Source organism: Erinaceus europaeus, chromosome 17, assembly GCF_950295315.1.
Source record: "Erinaceus europaeus chromosome 17, mEriEur2.1, whole genome shotgun sequence".
Taxonomy (NCBI): Eukaryota; Metazoa; Chordata; class Mammalia; order Eulipotyphla; family Erinaceidae; genus Erinaceus; species Erinaceus europaeus.
Genome location: NC_080178.1, coordinates 11,716,535 through 11,740,604, shown reverse-complemented (window position 1 = coordinate 11,740,604; position 24,070 = coordinate 11,716,535). Strand labels below are relative to the sequence as shown.

The 24,070-nt window shown below is 48.5% G+C and overlaps 1 protein-coding gene and 1 long non-coding RNA gene across 9 annotated transcripts; both read right to left on the bottom strand.

Annotated features, from left to right (window-relative positions):
- Positions 1-13: 13 nt before the first annotated feature.
- TAF6L (TATA-box binding protein associated factor 6 like) lies at positions 14-23,358 on the bottom strand. 8 transcript variants are annotated; one of them, XM_060176362.1, is made up of 14 exons: positions 23,267-23,343; positions 21,869-21,925; positions 16,444-16,497; positions 15,585-15,614; positions 15,084-15,243; positions 12,260-12,346; positions 10,883-11,033; positions 9,985-10,035; positions 8,964-9,058; positions 5,889-5,963; positions 5,551-5,771; positions 5,112-5,244; positions 952-1,080; positions 14-840 (listed from the first exon to the last, which is right to left on the bottom strand). In XM_060176362.1, exons 5-14 carry the CDS (start codon positions 15,228-15,230, stop codon positions 70-72), a joined length of 1,860 nt encoding a protein of 619 aa, XP_060032345.1. In that variant the 5' UTR covers positions 15,231-15,243; positions 15,585-15,614; positions 16,444-16,497; positions 21,869-21,925; positions 23,267-23,343; the 3' UTR covers positions 14-69. The 8 variants fall into 8 exon arrangements, with proteins under 8 accessions (XP_060032345.1, XP_060032344.1, XP_060032340.1 ...); XM_060176361.1 differs by having other exon boundaries at positions 21,869-21,928; positions 23,267-23,283; XM_060176357.1 differs by lacking the exon at positions 15,585-15,614 and having other exon boundaries at positions 21,869-21,928; positions 23,267-23,358.
- On the bottom strand, positions 2,113-3,990 carry LOC132533844 (uncharacterized). Its single transcript, XR_009545584.1, has 2 exons — positions 3,662-3,990; positions 2,113-3,377 (listed from the first exon to the last, which is right to left on the bottom strand). It is a non-coding gene; the product is annotated as an uncharacterized LOC132533844 (long non-coding RNA).
- Positions 23,359-24,070: the final 712 nt, after the last annotated feature.

Below are 24,070 nucleotides of genomic sequence, written 5' to 3'. Positions count from 1 at the left end.
CTGGAGACGTCACTTCCGGGGCGGGATTTATTGACAGCCAATGGGGAGGGGGTGAGGGCGGGCGTCGCCTCAGAGCGGCAGATACAGCGAGTAGTCCGAGACGGCCCAGCGGCGGGCCGGGCGCGCGGTGCGGCCGATCATGGGCAGCTTCTGCACGTAGCGGGAGGCCGGGCTGGGCCCGTAGGGCGCGGGGAAGGCAGTCTGGAAGAGGCGGCCGCGGCACCGCCTGCCGGCCTGCCGCCCGGCGATGATGAAGCGGAAGTGCGGGGCGCCGCGCGGGGCGAAGCGGCTCTTCTGGAAGACGTCGCGGGTGCCGGCGCCGGGGCCCTGCTGCCGGGGCGCCCCCCGCGCACGGTGCACCCGAGGCAGCGGCCGGCTCTCCGAGGCGGGGGGCGCCGCGGCCGCCTGGGGGGCGCCGGCGCGGGGGCTCTCGTCGCCCTGCGGGCTGGCCAGCGCGTGGGCCGTGAGCTGCGGCATCTTGCGCACCGAGTCCGGCGCGGCCGCGGGCTCCTTCTTGTCTCCGGGCGGCCGCGGGGCCGCGGGCGCCGGCTGGCCCGTGCCGAAGCGGGTGGCCAGGCTGTCGCCGAAGAAGGCGTAGAGCTCCCGGTAGATGTCCGCCAGCGTCACCGGAGGGGCCGGCTCCTCCGGCCCCGAGCCGCCGGGCGGCAGCGGGACCGCGGCCCCGAAACCCGGCTCGGCGCCGCCCCCGGCGGCCGACTCCTGCAGGACGAGGCTGTCCCAGGGCAGGTCTTCGGGGCGCCGCCAGCCCCGGCCGCCCCCCGCGCCCCCCTTGGGCTCCGCCGCCTGCGCCTTCATCTTGAGCAGCCGCTCCACCGCCACCTGCGGGAGCGGAGCGGGGCGACGGGGCTCAGGGCCGGGGCGCCGGCCGGCCGCGCGGGGTTGGGGGCCGCGGGGCAGGGCCGGGCCGGGCCGGGCCGGGCCCTCACTCACCAGGATGGCTCCGTACACCTTGTGCCCGTCGGCTTTCACCTGGGCGTTGGACACTGAATAGTCGTCCAGCACGGCCTGCAGGTTCGTCCAGTAGGTGGAGAGGTGCGGGAACAGGACTCGCTCTACCGCCTGCAGAGAGAGAAGCGGCAGGGAGGCGGCGCACCTGCTTGAGCGCGCGTGATCCCGGTCAGTCCCGGTTCGGTCCCCAGCTGCAGGGGGAGTGTTATGCGAGTGGCGAAGCAGGGCTGTGCAGGTGTCTGTCTGTCTCTATCACCCTCTTGATTTCTGGCAGAATCTATCCAATAAATAGATAATTTAAATTTTTTTTTTTTTTTTTTTTTTTACCTCCAGGATTTTTGCTGGGGCTTGGAATCCGCTGCTCCTGGAGGTTATTTTTTTCCCCTTTTGTTGCCCCCTCCTTTATTATTATTTTTAAATTATTATTGTAGTTATTGATGTCGCTGTTAGGACAGAGAAATGGAGAGAGGAGGGGAAGAAAGAGAGGAGAGAAAGACCTGCTTCACCACTTGTGTGTCCCCCCCCCCCTCCCCCCCCCCGCAGCTGGGGAGGCAGGGACTCGAACCGGGATCTTTACTATGGTCCTTGCGCTTCACATACAGAAAATCACAAAGATAATATAAAGTGACCCCACTACAACTGACATGAACCAAATATGAGAGGGTGTAAGTAATGCCCAAAGCTAACAGCTACCCGGTACAGTCAACAGGCAGGTGCTGTCTTCAACTATGCAAACCACCTGCACAAAACAACTGAGGGGCCTGGGCTGGAATTAATTTGAATTCCTGTGGTTAATGTGGATACAAGTAATTAAAACTTCACAGAAGAAGTAATATTTTGTGATGGATTGGGGCTCTTGACAAGTTATCAAAAAATGTTGATTGGTGGGGTCAGGCGCTAGCAAAGTGAGTTAAGCACATATGGCACAAAGTACAAGGATCAGCCTAAGGATCCCTGTTAGAGCCCCTGGCTCCCCACCTGCAGGGGGGGGGAGGTTTCACATCACAAGAGGTAAAGCAGGTCTGCAGGTGTCTTCCCCTCCTCTCTCCATTTCTCTCTGTCCTATCCAACAACAACATCAATAATAACTACAACAATAAAACAAGGGCAACAAAAGGTAATAAATATTTTTTTTAAAAAAATAGTCTGCAGGAGCAGTGGATTGGTGGTGCTACCAGCCCAAGCAATAACCCCTGGAGGCAAAAATAATAATAATAATAATGTTGATGGACTTGGCAAATTCCTAAAAAATATTATCTCAACTAGGAAATTCCTAGAAATTGTTAACAATGAAAACTTACATAATTATATAACTGACAGATTTCTGAAATAGCAAAATGCCAAGTATTACAGACTTATCTTACATTTTCAGTGTTTTTATAAAGAGTAAAGTCCTATGATTTGGGAAGTGATGCAGTGTTTGATAAAGCATTGTGCTCTCAAGCATGAGGTCCTAAGTTCAAATTCTGGCAACACATGAACAAAAGTGATGTCTGGTTCTTTCTCTCTCACCTATCTTTCTCATTGACTAATAAATAAAATCTCGGGCAGAGGTAGATAATAATGGTTCTGCAAAGAGGCTCCAAAGTCCCAGGTTCAATCCCCTGTACCACAAATAAGCCAGAGCTGAGCAGTGCTCTGACAAAAATTTTAAAAACAAAATATTAAAGAACAAAGTAAACTCCCTCCTTACCTCATCTACATCTACGAAGCCCACATAACCCTAAAATGAGAGCAAGGAAAGTATTTTGGTGCACAAGGGGTGGGGGTGGGGGGTTCAGGTCCTGGGCCATGATGGCAGAGGAGGGTCTTGAGGAGGCTGAACTGTTATGTGGAAAACTACGAAATGTTACACATTTACAAACTACTGTACTTCTGTACTTCATTGTTAACTGTAAACCATTAATCCTTCCCCCCCCCCCCCCAGTAAAGAAAAAAAGGACATGAGCAGTGGTATCACGCATGGACAAGGCCCTGGTTTTATTTTCCAGCACTGCATTAAAAAAAAAAAATTTGGGGTCGGGCGGTGGCGCAGTGGGTTAAGCGCATGTGGCGCAAAGCGCAGGGACCGGCATAAGGATCCCGGTTCGAGCCCCCGGCTCCCCACCTGCAGGGGAGTCGCTTCACAGGCAGTGAAGCAGGTCTGCAGGTGTCTGTCTTTCTCTCCCCGTCTCTGTCTTCCCCTCCTCTCTCCATTTCTCTCTGTCCTATCCAACAACGAATTGCGTCAACAAGGGCAATAATAATAATAACCACAACGAAGCTACAACAAGGGCAACAAAAGAAGGGGAAAAAAAAATGGCCTCCAGGAGCAGTGGATTCATGGTGCAGGCACCGAGCCCAGCAATAACGCTGGAGGAGGAAAAAAAAAAAATTAAGGATCCCGGTTCAAGCCTCCGGATCCCCACCTGCAGGGGAGTCACTTCACAAGTAGTCTGCAGGTGTCTGTCTTTCTCTCCCCCTCTGTTTTCCCCTCCTCTCTCCATTTCTCTCTGTCCTAGCCAACAACAATGACATCAATAACAACAATAATAACTACAACCAAAAAACAAGGGCAACAAAAGGGAATAAATATTTTTAAAAAATTAAAAACCCTGTGTACAGGAGGGAAATATATTTATTTTGGATAGAGAATTGAGAGGAAGAGACACCTGCAGCACTGCTTCACTGCCCATGTACCCCGCCACCCCACACAGGTAGGGGCCAGGAACTTGAACTTGGCCCCTCACACAATGCAATGTGTGCATTCGACCAGGTACACCACCACCTGGCCCAGAATGGGCAGGAATTTATCAAGTGAGATATACGGTAGGTATCTACCATGCAGATTTTTGAAATAATAAGACATTTATAAACAAAGGCAGGGTGCCAGGCGGTGGCACACCTGGTTAAGCACACACGTTACAAAGCTCAAAGACCTAGGTTCAAGCCCCTGGTCCCCAACTGCAGGTGTCTCTGACTCTTTCCCTCTCTATCTTCCCCTCCCCCCCCTCAATTTCTGTCTCTATCCAATAATAGGTAAATAAAAATATTAAACAAAAATAAGTGGTCTGGGAGGTGGCACAGTGGATAAAAAAGCATGGGACTCTCAAGCATGAGGTCCTGAGTTCAATCCCTAGCAGCACATGTACCAGAGTGATGTCTGGTTCTTTCTCTCTTATATTTCTCATGAATAAATAAATAAAATCTTTTAAAAAAAAATTAAAGGCAGGTATCATTGAGCCTGGCCTAAGGCAAGTATTCAGGGCTAGGAAGATAGCATATAACTGTTCTGCAAAATTATGGTCATGGGGAGTCGGGCGGTAGCGCAGCGGGTTAAGCACAGGTGGAACAAAGCCCAAAGACTGGCGTAAGGATCTCTGATCGAGCCCCCGGTACCCCACCTGCAGGGGAGTCACTTTATAAGCGGTGAAGCAGGTCTGCAGGTGTCTTTCTCTCTCCCTCTCTGTCTTCCCCTCTCTCCATGTGTCTCTGTCCAACAATGATGACAACAATAATAACTACAACAATAAGACAAGAAGGGCAACAAAAGGGAATAAATAAAAATAAATATTTAGAGAATCGGGTGGTAGCACAACAGGTTAAGCACAGGTGGTACAAAGTGCAAGGACTGGCTTAAGGATCTCGGTTTGAGTACCCAGCTCTCCACCTACAGGGGAGTCGTTTCACAAGTGGTAAAGTAGGTCTGCAGGTATCTATCTTTCTCTCCCTTCTCTGTCTTCCCCTCTTCTCTCCATTTCTCTCTATCCTATCCAACAACAACGACATCAATAACGACAACAATAAAACAACAGCAACAAAAGGGAATAAAAAAATTAATATTTTTTTTTAAATATGGTCATGCCTGAAGATCCAGGCTCTAGGTTCAATACACTAGTTGAATAAGAGTGTTCTGGTTAAAATGAAGTAATAATAATAACCCTAGAAAGAGAGCAGGGGTAAAGAGCATAATGGTTATGCAAAGAGACTCATGCCTAAGGCTCCAGAGTTCCAGGTTCAATCCTCTGCATCACCATAAGCCAGAGCTGATTAGTGCTCTGGTAAAAAAAAAAAAAAAAAAAAAAAACCCTAGAATGAGACACAAATATCATTTTTCTAACAACTGATAGAAGCCTTTAAGACTCTGTGAGATAGACCCTCACCTTCCAGCCAAGGGCATGCAATCCCACCACAGCCCCATAGTGGGAGCAGAGAGGCCGCACCGGGTCTGCCAGGACCTTCTGCAGGGAGAGCAGGATCTGCTGATAGAGGCCACTGACAAGGTCCCCATGAGTCCTGTGGGAGCAACGACAGTCAGAAAGGAGAATGAGTGCCAGCTCTGGTCCGGAGGGCTCCAGCCACAGCACAATTTCCTATGGCACGCCGGGGCAGTGAATAAGGCGGCTAGATCTCAACAATCCAAAGCTTAACATCCATCTGTAGAAAGCCTGTGAGCTCCCAGAATGTCAACAGCGAAGCTCTCCGGGAATGGGTTACCCAACCTTTCAGCAAAGAGACTCAACAGTCAGAGATTTCTGCCACCTCCTGCCCCACCCCACCCCACGCAGCTGAGTCCAGTCCACACCCAGTCCCTATGGCTACCAGAAGATGTGGCTGAGCAGGAGAGCAGCACCATCCCGCAGCGTCCAGTGGTCATTCAGGGGGTTGATGGAGGCAGCCAGTGGCTCCAGGACACAGTAGAGGACACTGCCCACCAGGGAGCGGACATAGGGCCCCAGACACAGGTGTGGATTCCGAACCAAGCTCCGTGCCACTTGCAGGAGCCGATGCAGCTGCTCCAGGTCATGGCTTACGGATTTCACCTGGTGGGAGAGGAGGAAAGCTTAGGGACCCATGAGGGTGCAAGTGGGAGCGCGGCACACTTCTGGGTCATCTCCCCATCAAGCAGCCTCCCCGGCCCCAGCCTGGTGGTCACTCACCCCACTAACCACATAAACAAAGTAAGGTAGGAGTGCTGCAATCTTGGAGTTCGTCTGCAGGTCCTGGAGAGCAATCTGGAAAGGGAGGGGCCACACTGCATGGGTCCAAGCACAACCTGATGTGTCTTTCCTTTTTTTTTTTTCCTCCCCCCCCTCCTTGCAGGGCTGGAGCCTCATTGTGATTCTACCACTCCTAGGTCAAGTTTTTCACATTTAAAAAACTTTTTTTAGGGGAGCCGGGCGGTGGCGCAGTGGGTTAAGCGCATGTGGCGCAAAGCGCAGGGACCGGCGTAAGGATCCCGGTTCGAGCCCCCGGCTCCCCACCTGCAGGGGAGTCGCTTCACAGGCGGTGAAGCAGGTCTGCAGGTGTCTGTCTTTCTCTCCCCTTCTCTGTCTTCCCCTCCTCTCTCCATTTCTCTCTGTCCTATCCAACAACGAATTGCTTCAACAAGGGCAATAATAATGACCACAACGAAGCTACAACAAGGGCAACAAAAGGGGGGGAAAATGGCCTCCAGGAGCGGTGGATTCATGGTACAGGCACCGAGCCCAGCAATAACCCTGGAGGAGGAAAAGAAAAAAAAAAAAACAAAACAAAAAAACTTTTTTTTAGTATTTATTGATTTATTCCTTTTTGTCGCCCTTGTATTATTGTTGTAGTTATTGATGTTGTCGTTGTTGGATAGGACAGAGAGAAATGGAGAGAGGAGGGAAAAACAGAGAGGGGGAGAGAAAGATAGACACCTGGGAGTCAGGTGGTAGCGCAGCAGGTTAAGCGCAGGTGGCACAAAGCACAAGGACCAGAGGAAGGATCCTGGTTCAAACCCCCGGCTCCCCACCTACAGGGGAGTCGCTTCACAGGCGGTGAAGCAGGTCTGCAGGTGTCTGTCTTTCTCTCCCCTTCTCTGTCTTCCCCTCTTCTCTCCATTTCTCTCTGTCCTATCCAACAACAAATGACATCAACAACAACAATAATAACCACAACAAGGCTACAACAACAAGAGCAGCAAAAGGGGAGAAATATGGCCTCCAGGAGCAGAGGATTCATGGTGCAGGCACTGAGCCCCAGCAATAACAACAAACATCATAATAATAACTACAACAATAAAAAACAACAAGGACAACAAAAGGAAATAAATAATAAATAAATATAATTTTTTTAAAAAAGAAGACAGACACCTGCAGACCTGCTTCACCGCCTGTGAAGCGACTCCCCTGCACGTGGGGAGCCGGGGGCTCGGACCGGGATCCTTATGCCGGTCCTCGCGCTTTACGCCGCTTGCGCTTAACCCACTGCGCTACCGCCTGACCCCCCGATTTTTGTTTTTGTAAACATAAGTCATACATCTAAATAGAAACTCTGACTTTTAAATTATTTAATCCCCCAGCCCCACTGCAAGCCAGAGCTAAGCAGTACTCTGATAGCTCTCTTTCACTGTATCTTTCTCTGTATTTCTTTGATAAAACTTTAAAAAACTGGGGCCGGGCGGTGGCGCACCCGGTTGAGCGCACATGTTACGGGTGAGCAAGGACCCAGGTTCGAGTCCCCGGTTCCCACCTGCAGGGGAAAAGCCTCACGAGCGGTAAAGCAGGGCTGCAGATGTCTGCCAGTGTCTCTTTCTCTCTATCCCACAATTCCCTATTGATTTCTGGCTGTCTCTATCCAATAAGTAAATAAAGATAATTTTTTTTAAATTGTTTTTAAATTTAAAAAAATGTGGTCCAGGAAGTAGTGCAGTGGATAAAGCATTGGATTTTCAAGCATGAAGTCCTGAGTTCAATGCCCAGCAGCACATGTACCAGAGGGATATCTGGTTCTTTTTGTCCTTCTATCTTCATGAATAAATAAATAAAATCTTTAAAAAATGTTTTAACTATTAAAATAAATAATAGGGGTGGGGGAGACAGCAGAATGGTTATGCAAAGAGACTCTCATGCCTGAGACTCCAAAGTCCCAGGTTCAATCCCCCACACCACCATAAACCAGAGTTGAACAGTGCTCTAGTTAAGTAAATAAATAAATAAATAAATAAATAAATAAATAAAGGAGTCAGGCGGTAGCGCAGCGGGTTAAGCGCACCTGGCGCTAAGTGCAAGGACTGGTCTAAGGATCCCAGTTTGAGCACTTGGCTCCCCACCTGCAGGGGAGTCACTTCACAGGTGGTGAAGCAGGTCTGCAGGTGTCTATCTTTCTCTCCCCCCTCTCTGTCTTACCTTCCTCTCTGTCCTATCCAACAACAATGACATCAATAACTACAATAATAAAGCAACAAGGGCAACAAAAGGGAATAAATAAATAAATATTTTTTTAAAAATAGGAGTCGGGTGGTAGCTCAGCAGGTTAAGGGCACATGGTGCAAAACACAAGGACCGTCCTAAGGATCCTGGTTCAAGCCCCCAGCTCCCCACCTGCAGGGGAGTCGCTTCACAGGTGGTGAAGCAGGTCTGCAGGTGTCTATCTTTCTCACCCCCTCGCTGTCTCCCCTCCTCTCTCTTTCTCCCCTCCTCTCTCCATTTCTCTCTGTGCTATCCAATAATGACAACATCAATAGCTACAACAATAAAACAACAAGGGCAACAAAAAAGGAATAAATGAATATTTTTAAAATGGTGACTTTACCATTAAAAAAAAAGAAAACAAAACAGCTGATTTACAACTGATGCTAAATACTACCAAGACTTTTTTAAAAGCTTTTTTTTTAATTATTTATTCCCTTTTGTTGCCCTTGTTTTATTGTTGTCATTATTATTATTGTTGTTATTGATGTCATCATTGCTGGATAGGACAAAGAGAAATGGAGAGAGAAGAGGAAGACAGAGGGGAGAGAAAGACAGACAGACACCTGCAGACCTGCTTCACCACCTGTGAAGCGACGCCCCTGCAGGTGGGGAGCAGAGGGCTCGAACAGGGATCTTTACGCAGGTCCTTGGGCTTTGCACCACGTGCGCTTAACCCAGTGCGCTACCGCCCGACTCCCACCACTGTGACTTTTTACACTTTTCACAGTGTGTACACAGACATTGATGGGCATTTGAAAGCCCAATTTGAGGCCCAATTCTGGCCTCTGAACTCACCTTCATCAGCTGCGGGTCATCCCCCAGCACAGCCCGAGTCACCTGCTGGTAATACTTGAGAAGGTCATCAGTCAGGGAAGAAACAGCACTGGGCACTGGGAGACGAAAGGCAGGAGGCGGTCAGGGTGAGTCCTCTCCCAGTCTGTCCCCACACAACCACCAGCCCTCCCCCCTCCCAAGGAGCTTGATGAGACAGGATTCCCAGAGCCTCCAGCACTCTGAGCAGCCAGCTCTGCCCTGGCCCTGCAGACGCTTCACACCTCTACGTGTAGCTCACTTCCTCCCCCCTCCTCCGCCAGCTCGGGCCTGCTCAGCTCTCAAGGCCTCGGGCCGGGCCGTGAGAAGCTCTGCTCAGCAGCCTCTGGAAGTGAACCATCCCTCCTCTCGCCTTAGTGCGGCCCAGACTTGTATGCCTCACTGTTGGTTTCGGGGCTGTGTCCTGCCAGCAGCTCCAGCATCTGAGCCCTCAAAATTCTCAGCAGGGGGCAGAGATTCTAATGCCTGATGCTGCAAAGTCTCAGGTTCAACCCCCTGTACCACCATAAGCCAGAGCTGAGCAGTGCTTCGGTAAAGAGAGGAAAAAAAGGGGGGCCGGGTGGTGGCAGGTTAAGCGCTTGTGGCATGAAGCGTGAGGACCAGTGTGAGGATCCTAGTTTGAGCCCCCGGCTCCCCACCTGCGGGGGGGGGGGGTCGCTTCACAGGCGGTGAAGCAGGTCTGCAGGTGTCTGTCTTTCTCTCCCCCTCTCTGTCTTCCCCTCCTCTCTCCATTTCTCTCTGTCCTATCCCACAACGACAGCAATGACAACAAGAACAACATCAATAATAACTACAACAATAAAAAAAACAGAAAAATGTCCTCTAGAAGCAAGAGCAGGCACTGGGCCCCAGTGATAACCCTGGAGGCAAAAAAAAAAAAAAAAAAAGGAAAAAAAATTCTCAGCAGTTGAAGCCTCGGAGGCACCACCCCCAGATCCCAAGGGTGGAAAGTCGACTGGAGGCCCATCTGCACCCCACCTCTTACCTGATCCCTGAGGTGCCAGGTTCCCTTTGCCATCTAGGTAGGAGACATGAACTAGAACGAGAAGAGAGAAGGTCAGACCAGGTGGGAGTGGTTCACCCAGTTGAGAACATGTCATGATGCGCAAGGATCTGGGTTCAAGCCCCTGGTTCCCACCTGTAGTGGGAGAGCTTCACAACTGGCAAAAGAGTTCTACAGGTCTCTCTTTCTTTCCATCTCTCCACCCCTTTCAATTTCTCTCTCTGTCTTTATCTAATAAAGACAAAATATCAGGATGCTGGGCGGTGGTGTACCCAGTTAAGCTCACATCATATGAAGTGCAAGGACCCACACAAGGATCTGGATTCAAGCCCCCTGCTCCCCACCTGCAGAGAAGTAGCTTCACAAGTGGTGAAGCAGGTCTGCAGGTGTCTATCTTTCTCTCTCCCTATCTCCTCTTCCTTTCTCAATTTCCCTCTGTTCTAGCCAATAAAATGGGGAAAAAAGGCCACCAGGAGTGGTGGATTTGTAGTGCGGCCACTGAGCCCCAGCGATAATCCCGGAGGCAAAAAAAAAAAAAAAAAAAGACATAAAATATTGTATCTGTAGCTGGGTGGTGGCACACCTGGTTGAGCTCACACATCACAGTGCACAAGGATGCCATTTCAAGCCCCCAGTCCCCACCTGTAGGGAAGGAAACTTCACAAGCGATGAAGCAGTGCTGCAGACGCTACTCTTTCTCTCTCTCCCTCCCTCCCTTCTCAACTTCTCTGTTCTATCAAATACATTAAATAAATAAGCAAGAGAGGAACAGCCAGACTTCTGCCCCTCACAGCACTACCCAGCCTCCGGCCCACCACTGCCCTCCTGACAGCTGTTGCCCTCCAGCTCCCAGTCCACCTACGCTGGACCCAGCAGTCACCTCTAACGGCCGTCTCGGCACACCCTTTGGGGTTGCTGGTGGCCAGGGCCAGCTCCACCAGATTCACCTCTCGGTCTTCGGGAAAGTAGAGCTCACCCTCCCTGGCAGGGCGAAGGGGCAGAGCTTCCTGGGATCCATACCCACACACAGCCTGGGGAAGAAGGCAGAGCAGGCTGAATGCAGAGAGGAAAGAAGTGAGAGAAGGGAGTACTAGGGAGCCAACAGGGAAGCCCAGAGCTCCTGAGAAGAGGGTTGGGTGGTAGGGTAGGAGAGCAGCAAGGTCATTACTGGCAGTGTGGGTGAGTCATCACTGCTCACTGGGTTCCTCCTCCCACATCCAGAGGGAGTCCCACTCCAGCTACTGGGAATCCTGAATTAACCCACTATGAAAGCACAATGCCCTTCTATTAAAAAAATATATATTGTATTGGGGACTAGGTGGTAGCACACCCAATTAAGCACACACAGCACTAAGTACAAGGGCCTGGGTTCAAGCCCCCAGGTCCCCGCCCGCAGGGAGGATGCTTTACTAAAGCAGGTCTGCAAGTATCTATCTTTCTCTCTCCCTCTCTATCTCCCCCTCCTCTCACAATTTCTCTCTGTCATATCCAATAAAATGGAGGGGGGGAAGGGTGCGGGGAGCGTGGATTCCTAATGTAAACTCCCAACACTGAGCCCCAGTGAGAACCCTGGAGACAGATTTTTTTTGTTTTGTTACTGAGCCAGGTGGTGGTGCACCTGGTAGAGTGCACATGTTATAATCTGTAAGGACCCAGACTTCAGTCCCTGTCCCCACCTGCAGGGGAAATACTGCATAAGCAGTGAAGCAATGCTGGTGTGTCTCTCTCTCCTCTATCTGCCCCTTCCTTCTCAGTTTCTGTCTCTTTTAAAAATGAATAAATAAAATAAACTGTATTTATTTATTAACACAAGCTAGATATGGGGGGGGGGGAATACCAGAACATCACTCTGGCATATGGCATGCCCAGAATTGAACTTGGGACCTCATGCTTCCAAGTCAGTATCCTATTCCATGTGCCACATCCTGGGCCCCACACCTCTCTCGTCTACATCGGACCTTCACTCCTGTTATTGCTCAGAATGTTCAAATACTAGCACTGAGCTTAGGCCCCTCCCCTCACCCAGAAAGTCTCACTGCAGTCTCCCTTTCAGATCAGTCCAAGCCCATCTATCCCAGGAAGTCTCCCCTAACCTCCTAGCCCAATGGTCTCCCTCTCCCTTTTCTCTCAACTCAGTCTCAGTGGACTAGGTCCAGCACCTGCCCTGTAGCAGCTGTGACCTTGTGCCTTTGTTTTTCACATCTTGCTGCCTTGTCATCCTTAAGCTGGGTGCCCAGACGGACTCTCCCCAACTCACCTCCACACTGCTCCATCTGAGTGCCCGGTTGAAATCCTCGACAGTCAGCTTCCGTCGCTTGGTGTGTTTCATGAACTGAGAACTGTTCTGTGGGGGTGGGGCGTGGGGGGTAGAACAGAGTCAGGGGGCAGGGAGCAGAGAGTGGGGAGGGAAGTGAAGAGAGGCGGCCTGGGGAAGGGACGCCAGACCAGTGATCAGAAAGCTTGGATCAGGGTCTGGGAGGTAGCTCAGAGGATACAGTACATGCTCTGCAAGCCTGAGGCCCTGGGTTTGATCTCTGGCACTGCTGTGATCTGCTTCCCCTCTCTCTTTCATAAACAGAGAAACCATTAGTCTTTTTTTTAGTTTTTCAATATTAAAAAAAAATTAATATTTATTTTCCTTTTTGTTGCCCTTTTTTAAAATTGTTGTTGTAGCTATTATTGTTGTTGTTATTGATGTTGTTCTTAGATAGGATAAAGATAAATGGAGAGAGGAGGGGAAGACAGAGAGGGGGAGAGAGAGAAAGACAGACACCTGCAGACCTGCTTCACTGCCTATGAAGCAACTCCCCTGCCGGTGAGAAGCTGGGGGCTCGAACCGGTCCTTGTGCTTTGCGCCACCCGTGCTTAACCTGCTGCACTTCCGCCCGACTCCCAAATAAACCTTTAAAGGGGGTTGGGGGGGAAAGAAGAAAAATAACGGAGGGGCTGGGTAGCAGCACATATAACTGAATGTACATGCTGTCATGTGCAAAGACCTAGGTTCAAGATCCCAGTCCCCACCTGCAGGGGAAGCTTCACGAGTAGTGGAACAGTGCTACAGGTGTCTCTCTCTTCCTATCTCCACTTCATTTCTCCACTTCACTTCACATTAAAAAATCAGTTTTTAAAAAAAAAAAGGTTGGAACCTAGTTCTGTTCTTGGACAAGCAACCTCTACACAAAATATCACAATTTCTCTCTCTCTTTTTAAACCAGAGCATTGCTCAGCTCTGCTTTAAGGTAGTGCCAGGGATTAAACCTGGGACCTCTAAGCCTCAGACATGAACGTTTATTGTGAAAACAGCCGTATTTCCTGCCTTGCTCAGTGATCTCTTTTTTTTTTTTTTTAAAGATTTTGCTTATTAATGAGAAAGATAGGAGGAGAGAGAAAGAACCAGATATCACCTTGGTACATGTGCTGCTAGGGCTTGAACTCAGAACCTCATGCTTGAGAGTTCAGAGCTTTATCCATTGAGCTATCTCCCAGACCACAGTGATCTCATTTTTTAAAAAAATATTTATTTTTTAAAATATTTATTTTATTTATTTATTCTCTTTTGTTGCCCTTGTTGTTTTATTGCTGTTGTTATTGATGTTGTTGTTGAATAGGACAGAGAGAAATGGAGAGAGGAGGGGAAGACAGAGAGGGGGAGAGAAAGACAGACACCTGCAGACCTGCTTCACCGCGTGTGAAGCGACTCTCCTGCAGGTGGGGAGCCGGGGGCTCGAACCGGGATTCTTACGCCAGTCTTTGCTTTTTGCGCCGCCTGCATTTAACCCGCTGCTCTACCGCCCGACTCCCTAAAATATTTATTTTTTATTCCTTTTTGTTGTCCTTATTGATTTTTTTATTGTTGTAGTTATTATTGATGTTGTTGTTGTTGGATAGGACAGAGAGAAATGGAGAGAGGAGGGGAAGACAGAGAGGAGGAGAGAAAGATAGACACCTGCAGACCTGCTTCACCGCCTGTGAAGTGACTCCCCTGCAGGTGGGGAGCCGGGGGCTCGAACCAGGATCCTTACGCCGGTCCTTGCGCTTTGCACCACCTGAGTTTAAAGTGATCTCATTTTTAAAGATTAATAGGAGAGGGCCAGGAGACAGCTCACCTGGAGAAATGTACATTTTACCGTGTGTAAGGGCCTAGGTCTAAGTCTCAAGGTACCACATGGGAGCACAGGGAGGAAGTTTCATGTGCAGCAGAGCAGTGCTGTAGTGTCCGTCCTTCTCCTCCTCTCATATTCCACCAAAAAAAAAAAAAAAAAGAAAGAAAAGAAAGACAAGGGGATCGGGCAGTAGCGCAGTGTGTTAAGCCTGCAAAGGGGTCGCTTCACAGGCGGTGAAGCAGGTCTGCAGGTGTCTATCTTTCTCTCCTCCTCTCTGTCTCCCCTCCTCTCTCCATTTCTCTGTCCTATCCAACAACAATGACAACAATAAAAACAACAATAATAACCACAATTATGATGAAACAACAAGGGCAACAAAAGGAGAAAAAATAGCCTCCAGGAGCACTGGATTCGTGGTGCAGGCACCAAGCCCCGGCAATAACCCTGAAGGAAAAAGAAAGAAAGAAAGAAAGAAAGAAAGAAAGAAAGAAAGAAAGAAAGGAAGGAAGAAAGAAAGGGAGAGAGAAAGAAAGAAAGAAAAACAGCCAGAAACCATCGAGGATGGTGGAATCATGTAGGTACAGAGCTCCAGCAATAACCCTGCTGGACAAAAAAAGGTTCATGAAAGAAACCAGAGTACGTGCCTGGCATATTTATACCAAGATTAAACCCAGAGCTTCAAACATTCTAGTCCTGCACTCTTACCTCCACTGAATAATTCCCCTGACGCCCCCCCCCCAACACACACCCATGTCATGATGTTACTCTGTGCCTCAGTTTCCATGTGCAAAAAAAAAAGAGATAAAGTTGTCTGGCCTGCCCAGCAGGGCTGTTGTGAGAAGCACACCGACAAATGCCCGCAAGTACTTCTGTTGTCCTCTCCAAGCAGTGCTGGTGTGATATCTTATGAATCGATTCTGTGTGATCAAAGGAAGGAACCAAAGAGCAGGAGGTACTGGGGAGAGGGGGGAAGTGTACCTGGGTGGCCTCTCGGAGGCGGTAACACACATCCTCTGCCAGCAGAGCTGCCACCTCATCACTCAGCTCCAACCCCGTGCTCTCCGCCATGAGCCGGACAGACTCTCGAGGAATCTCCACGAACCGCCGCTCTTCTCGCTCCGCCATGGCCCCAATGGAGCTGGGACAGAGAGAAGGAGCACTGGACCAGCCACCCGCCTCTCTGAGACCCTAGAAGGCTGACTTTAAACCCTCTCCTACACCAATCACTTGCTTCAGTTCCAGAATTCTCCCAAGTTCCCAGTGTCCAGACAGAAAAACTGAGGCTCCAAGTAAGAAGCAGGAGAGCTGGGCTAGAGGGCAGACAGCAGTGATGCCTGAGTGTCTGGCCCTGGGGTTCAGAGAACTGGGGACCCCGCCCTACCACCTCCTATGTGAATGTGGCCAAGTGCTTCATCAGGCTGAACCCTGGGGTCCGTAACTATAAAACAAGGGCAATCCTCCCCACCCTCTCTCACTCACCGGGCTGCCAGAGGAATAAAGTGAGATTATCTGTGAGGAAGTCAGGGGCAAGAGCGGTAGAATGAAAGATTTTATCATTGTCAAATACAAATAAAAACATGTCCTTTTCCTTCCAGTTCTTGCACCCCTATACTAAATCTTGATGAAAGCACTCCTTTGGGGCTGGGGAAAGAGTTCAGCCAGTTAGAGCACCAATTTGCATGCTAACAGGGGCAGAGGCTGCAGGTTCAATCCCCAGAATCAGTTTATATGCTGGACTGAGCTGTGCTGTAGTTCACTCCGTCCTCATTCATAACACTGATTTTCCTTTTTTTCCTTCTTTCCTTCTTTTACCTCCAGGGTTATTGCCGGGGCTCCTGGAGGCTATTTTTTTCCCTTTTACTGCTCTTGTTGTTTAATCATTGTTGTTGTTGTTATTCTTGTTACTGCTGTCCTTGTTGGATAGGACAGAGAGAAATAGAGAGAGGAGGGGAAGACAGAGAGGGGGAGAGAAAGATACCTGCAGACCTGTTTGAAGCAACCCCCAGCTGCAGGTGGGGAGCCAGGGGCTCAAACCAGGATCCTTACACTGGTCTTTGCACTTCGTGTGCTACCGCCAGAGCCCCCCCCCCCTTTTTCTTAAATTCTGGCTTATGGTGGTGCAGGGGATTAAACCTGGGAGCACAGACTCTTAGCCTTCTCATAATATATCCAATTTTGTTTTTCAGGATTGGATAGAGGGTAAATAGAAAAATGGTTATACAAACAGACTCTCATGCCTGAGGCTCCAAAATCCCAGATTCAATCCCCTGAACCACCATAAGGCAGAGCTGAACAGTGTTCTCTCAAAAAAAAAAAGGCTCAAGTAGTAGTGGCATACCTCCTTAAGTGCATGTGATGAACAAGGATCCAGCTTCAAGCCCCCAGTCCCCACCTGCAGGGGAAAAGCTACATGAGTGATGAAGTAGTGGTACAGCTGTCTCTCTGGCTCTACCCCCTTCCCTCTCAACCTTTATCCTACCAAATGAAATAAAGTTAAAAAACAAAGGGGGGTCAGGCAGTAGTGCAGCGGGTCAAGTGCAGGTGACGCGAAGCCCAAGGACCGGCGTAAGGATCTCGGTTCGAGCCCCCAGCTCCCCACCCGCAGGGGAGTCTCGCTTCACAGGCTATGAGGCAGGTCTGCAGGTGTCTATCTTCCCCGCCTCTCTCCATTTCTCTCTGTCCTATCCAACAACAACAATATCAATAACAACAATAAAACAAGGGCAACAAAAGGGAATAAATAAATAAATAAATAAATAAAGCACTGCTTCCATACTGATATCCCCATACCCCCCAGCAAAGATTCAATACATCCCTAATATACTGTGCTTTGCTGTATAACACTTCACAAATAATGCATCTTGGGCTGAGGAGACAGCATAATGGTTCTGCAAAAGACTTTCATGCTGGAGGCTCTGAGGTCCCAGATTGAATTCCCTGCACCACCATAAGGCAGATCTGAACTGTATTTCTTTCTTTTCAAGATTTTATTTATTTATTTATTTATTTATTTATTAATTAGAAAGATAGAAGGAGAGAGAGAAAGAACCAGACATCACTCTGGTACATGTGCTGCCAGGGATGGAACTCAGGACCTCATGCCTGAGAGTCCAATGTGCCACCTCCTAGACCACTCTCTCTGTATTTCTAATTAAAAATAAATAAATTGGGGGTCAGGCAGTAGTGTAGTGGGTTAAGCTCACATGGCACAAAGTGCAAAACTGGCTTAAGGAGACCAGTTTGAGCCCCAAGCTCCTCACCTGCAAGGGGATAGCTTCAAAACAGGTGAAGCAGGTCTGCAGGTGTCAATCTTTCTTTCTCCCTGTCTTCCCCTCCTCTCTCCATTTCTCTCTGTCCTATCCAAGAACAATAATAACAATAAACAACAAGGGCAACAAAAAGGAAAAAAAATAGCCTCCAGGAGCAGTGAATTTGTAGTGCAGGCACCGAACCCCAATGATAATCTTGGAGGCAAAAATAAATATGGGGAGGGTAGATAGCATAATGGCTATGTAAAGAGACTTTCTTTTTTTTAAAATTTTTTTATATTTATTTATTCCCTTTTGTTGCCCTTGTTTTACTGTTGTAGTTATTATTGTTGATATTGGATAGGACATAGAGAAATGGAGAGAGGAGGGGAAGACAGAGAGGGGGAGAGGAAGACACCTGCAGACCTGCTTCACCACTTGTAAAGCGACTCCCCTGCAGGTGGGGAGCAGGGAGCTCAAACCGGGATCCTTACGCTGCTGATCCTTGCACTTCGCGCCACGTGCTCTTAACCCACTATGCTGCCTTCCGACTCCCGTAAAGAGACTTTCATGCCTGAGGCTCCAAAAGTCCCAGGTTCAATCCATGGCACCACCATAAGCCAGAGCTGAGGAGTGCTCAGTAAAAAATAATAATAAATTGGGAATTGGGCGGTAGAGCAGTGTGTTAAGTGTAGGTGGCGCAAAGTGCAAGGACAGGCCTAAGGATCCTGGTTCAAGCCCCTGGCTCCCTACTTACCTGCAGGGGAGTCGCTTCACAGGCAGTCAGTGAAGCAGGTCTGCAGGTGTCTATCTTTCTCACACACTCTCTGTCTCCCCTCCTCTCTCCATTTCTCTCTGTCCTACCCAACAATCACAACGTCAACAACAATAATAACTACAACAATAAAACAACAGGGCAACAAAAGGGAATAAATATTTTTAAAAGACATTAGTTATTTAAATAATAATAACAATAAATTAATAATAATCATAATTTAAAATAAATAAACAAAATATTAAAAATAAATAAACTGGGATAGTATAAACAACTTTTACATGTTGTGGGGAAGCAAACCATTCACCAGACCTACTTACTTGCTTTGTTACAGCGGTCTGCAACTGGACCCACAATACTCCCCAAATGTACTGCGAATAGGAAGTCTGTCTGGTCCCTGACTTGATTTTTTTTTCTTTTTTTTTTAATATTTATTTATTTATTTCCTTTTGTTGCCCTTGTTTTTTATTGTTGTTGTTAATGATGTCATTGTTGGATAGGACAGAGAGAAATGGAGAGAGGAGGGGAAGACAGAGAAGGGGAGAGAAAAACAGACACCTGAGGACTTGCTTCACTGCCCGTGAAGCGACTCCCCTGCAGGTGGGGAGCTGGGGGCTCGAACCGGGATCCTTACTCCAGTTCTTGTGCTTTGCGCTACATGCGCTACCGCCCAACTCCCTTAAAAGGTATTCTTTTTATTTTTTTTTTTTTTTACCAGAATACTACTCAGCTCTGATATGTGGTGGTACAGGGGATTGAACCTGGGACTTTAGAGCCTCTGGCTGGAGAGTCTCTTTGCATAACCATTATGCTATCTACCCCTGCCCAAATAAACAGTTTTTTGTTTTTCTTTTTTTTTTTTTTTAAGATTTCATTTATTTATTGATGAGAAAGATAGGAGAGAGAGAAAGAACCAGACATCACTCCGGTACATGTGCTGCCAGGGATCGAACTCAAGACCTCATGCTTGAGAGTCCAATGCTTTATCCATTGCGCTACCTCCCAGACCACTGTTTTTCTTTTTTTTTTACCAGAGCACTGCTCAGCTCTGGCTTATGCTGGTGCAGGGGACTGAACCTGGGACTTTGGAGCCAGTTCCCCACCTGCAGGGGAGTAGCTTCATAGGTGGTGAAGCAGGTCTGCAGGTGTCTATCTTTCTCTCCCCCTATCAACGACGACATCAATAACAACAAAAATAAAACAACAAGGACAACAAAATAGAATAAATAATTTTTTTAAAAATCTTATTTCAGGGAGCCTGGCGGTAGTGCAGCAGGTTAAGCGCACGTGGCACAAAGTGCAAGGCCAATCTGGTCCCCTACGCCTACACTGAACTTCTCTGTTCCAGACTCTTGGAAACAGAGTTGGCAGTCAGCTGAGATAAAGAACAAACACCTCATCACAGACCCCTGCAAGCGTCAACCCGGCTTTGACCTAGCACGTTATGATCGGGCCCTCCTCAATCGCTATCGAACAGGCCATGGCCGGTGCACCGCTATGTTCCATCGCTGGGGAGCCAGAGACAACCCGAACTGCCCCTGCGGCTCCAGACAGACTATGACCCACATAGTCAACGACTGCCACCTCTCCATATTCAAAGGAGGTCTCGAAACTTTACATCAGGCTCAACCTGACGCTGTTGACTGGCTACGGAAGAAGGGCAAACGCTAGAAGAAGAAGAAGGATCCCAGTTAGAGCCTCTGGCTCCCCACTTGCAGGGGGATTACTTCACAGGTGGTGAAGCAGGTATTCAGGTCTCTATCTTTCTCTCCCACTCTCTGTTCTTCCCCTCCTCTCTCGATTTCTGTTATACCCAACAATGACAACGGCAATAACAATACTAACAACAACAACGAAAATAAACAAGGGCAACAAAAGGGGAAAAAATTACAAAGTAAATTGATATGCATGTACAAACTACTGTATTTACTGTCTAATGTAAAACATTAATTCCCCAATAAAGTAATTTAAAAAAATTACAAAGTAAATAAATATTTTTTAAAAAATCTTATTTTGAGGAATGGGCAGTAACACAGCAGATTAAGCGCACATGGCACAAGTGCAAGGACAGACACAAGGATCCTTGTTCAAGCCCCCAGCTCCCCACCTGCAAGGGGGTTGCTTTGCAAGCAGTGAAGCAAGTCTGCAGGTGTCTATCTTTCTCTCCCCCTCTGTCTTCCCCTCCTCTCTCCATTTCTCTCTGTCCTGGCCAACAACAGCAGCAGCAATAGCAACAATAACAATAAAAGTGGCAACAAAATGGGGAAAAATGGCCTCCAGGAGCAGTGGATTCATAGTGCAGGTATCGAGACCCGGCAATAACCCTGGAGGCACAATAAAATTTAAAATATATATATATATATCTTGGGAGTTGGGCAGTAGCAGCACAGCGGGTAAAGAGCAGGTGGCGCAAAGCCCAAGGACCTGTGTAAGGATCCTGGTTCGAGCCCCCGGCTCCCCACCTGCAGGGGAGTCGCTTCACAGGCAGTGAAGCAGGTCTGCAGGTGTCTATCTTTCTCTCCCCCTCTCTGTCTTCCCCTCCTCTCTCCATTTCTCTCTGTCCTATCCAAGAACAATAATAACTACAACAATAAAACAAGGGCAACAAGAGAATAAATAAATAAATCATTTAAAAAAAATTTTTTTAATGAAATCAAGATGGGAGAGGGAGATAGAGATGGATAAAAACAGAGAAAGAAAAAAAAAAAAAAAAACAGAGAAAGACCTGCAGCCCTGACTCACCAATTGCAAAGCTTTCCCCCTGCAGGTGGGTACTGGGGGCTCAAACCTGGGTCCTTGTGCATTGTAGCATGTACGCTCAACCAGGTGCACCACCACCCAGCCCCTCTGACTTTCTCTCTTTCTCCATCATATATATATATATACATATACATGTATATATATATATATATATATATATATATATATATATATATGTTAAATCTAGAGGATCAGGCAGCAGTGCACCTGGTAAAGCACATATATGACTGTGCACAAGGACCCAGGTTCAAGCCCCTGATTTCACCTGCAAGGGGAAAGCTTCATGAGTGTTGAAGCAGGGCTGTAGGTGTCTCTTTCCCTCTCTATCTCCCCCTCCCTTCTCAATTTCTTTGTGTCTACCCAGTAATAAAATAAATAAATAAAAGTCTTATTTCAGGACACAAACATACAATCTATTTTTTAAATATTACTTATATATTTCTGGATATACAGAGATTGAGAGGGAATGGGGAGATAGAGGGGATAGAGACAAAGAGACGCCTGCAGCCCTGTTTTACCATTCATAAGCTTTCCACTGCAAGTCGGGACCAGGGGCTTGACCCTGTGTCCTTGAGCACTGTAATGTGTGTGCTTATCCAGGTACACCACCAGCTGGCCCTTATTTATTTTTTTAACAGCATAATGTTTGATGCTTCTTACTGGTGGTGTCAAGGATCAAACCTGTGCAGTACTGCTGCGTATCTCCCCAGTCCTACCCAAACATTCTGTTTTATCACCTTGGAACTGCTTTTCTTTCCCTCCAACCTCAACTCCTTTGTCTAATAAACTCCATTGGCTCTAAGTTCAAATGTCAATTGCTCAGGGAAGTCTCGTCAGAGCCCCACCATGTCACAGTACTTTTGCCTTCAAAGCAGTGGTCACAGTTCCTGGTAACTTATTTGTCCAGCTTTGTGATGAATGCCTACCTCTCCACCAGACTGTAAGTTCTGTGCCCCCAAGGACCAGGCCTGCTTACTCACCTTTGCATCCCCAGCACCTGGCACAGCGTCAGCACATAACGCACCCTCAATAAAGACCTGCTGAAAAAAACAAAGAATAACTATTTGGAGGGGTCTGGGCGGTGGCACACCCAGTTAAGTTCACATAGCGCTAAGTGAAGACACACACAAGGATCTGAGTTCAAAGCCCCAGCTCCCCATCTGCAGGAGGGACGCTTCACAAGCTGCAGTAGGGCTGCAGGTGTCTCTCTTCCCCTAAGCTCTCTATTTCCCCCTCCCATCTCAATTTCACTCTGTGCTATCCAATAAAATGGGGGAAAATGGCCATCCGGAGCAGTGGATTCATAATGATGGCACTAAGCCCCAGTGATAACCCTGGAGGCAAAAAAAAAAACAAAAAAAAGCAAAAAGCAAAAAACAAACAAACTATTTTGCAGTGCAGAAGGTGGCACAGGGGATAAAGTTTTGAGTCTTCAAGCATTATATCCTGAGTTCCATCCTTGGCAACACATACCGCCAGAGTGATACTCTGGGTCTCTTTTATTTATAATTAAATATTGAAAAATCTTGAAAAATAAAAATGATCAGTGAGAGAGAACCAGAATATCACTCTGGCATATGTGTTGCCAAGGATGGAACTCAGGTCTTCATGTATTCACGTCCAGCACTCTAACCACTGAACCACCACAAAAACTTTTCTAAGCACTTATTATACCTGTGGCAGGGAATGAAGTGTTTTATTTAAATCCCTTCCTATTATCCTCTTGAATAATGAGAGCTGTACTATGCCTACTTCACAGTCAAGGAAATCAGAGCTCAGAAAAGTTATCTGCCAAATGATTTATCCATTATCACCCACTGAGCACAAAACTGGGAGCAGGGGCTCAAACCCTGGTTTCTGATGACCAGGGGCAGCCGGCTGTGTGGGGAACAAGACCTGGATTCACAGCCCGGAAGAGCTGGCTTGGAAACCTGCCTGTTACCTAACAGGTAACTGTTAAGCAGCAGTGGTCCATCTACAAGATGGGAGAGAGAGCGAGAGCGGTTCTACTCGCGCAGCCGGAGGGAGCGAGTTTCCCTATTATGTGTGTCCACACTGAGACCCAGGCTCCAGGCTCCAGAAGGTCCGCCGCCCCCTCGACCCCCAACTCCTGTCCTCCACAGGTCCCACCTCTAGGTACCCAGAGAAGGCGGCCTAGAATTGATTTCCATCGGCCTCCGGGACGCGTAGCCTCCCATCAGCCTCGCTCACCCCAGAGCCTGGGTGCTGGGGCACGGGGGGGGGGCGGGTCAGGGGTCACCCAACTTGGGTCACGTGCTCAGGGGAGGACGGGTCCCCAGCGGATCTGGCGCTAAGGATAGGGGCACAGAGACCCCAGCCAGACCCGGAGCCCGGGGAACCTGCGCGGGCCTGCTCACCTGCGGGCTCCAGGGCGAGGGCGGAGGCTCGCTAGAAGGCGGTGGCGCCGGAATCGCACTAGTCCAATACACACTAATTCCCACCCTTGGCATCCGGGCCCCGCCCTCCTCGAGAGCTCAGCCAATCAGAGGGCGTCTTGTGAAGGTCCCGCCCTCTGAGATGTTTCCCGGTACGCAATTGGCCACTGTGAGAGTGTTGCAAAACCCCAGGGGTTCCGGGGCGTCACATGACACCGGAAAGCGGAGCTTTCTTAAAGCAACAGTTCTTGGGGATGTTGCCACTATGTGGGTATGGTTTGTTAGGACTTTTTCATTTATTCATTTTTGTCGCTTCACTGCTCCGGGATAACTTTTTCAGATGTGAGGGAGGAAGAGACTCTAGAATACCAAAGCGTTCTTTAATGCAGTGAGTGTTGGTTATGAATCTGATCGATAAGATAGGTAGGTCGACCAGGCGCCTTCCCAGGTGAGCTATCTCGCTGGCCCTGCCTTGTCTTTAATATAAACAGACAAGTTCTCAAGGAAAGTGGCCTTATTCCCTTGGAACTGGGAAGTGGCTCGATTACTAAGAACAATGGATTTATATGCCTGACCCTTGAGATCAAGTCTTAGCACCACTTATACCAAAATAATGCACTCTATCCCTCTCTCTCCTCTCTCAATAAAGAAAACTTGGAGCATAACCTCCACGGGTAGTGGCACACCTGATTGATCGTACAGGCTACAATGAGCACGGACCTCGCGCCCCACTGCAGGCGGAAAGCTTCAGGTGTGGTGAAGCAGGGCTGTGGGTGTATTGCTCTC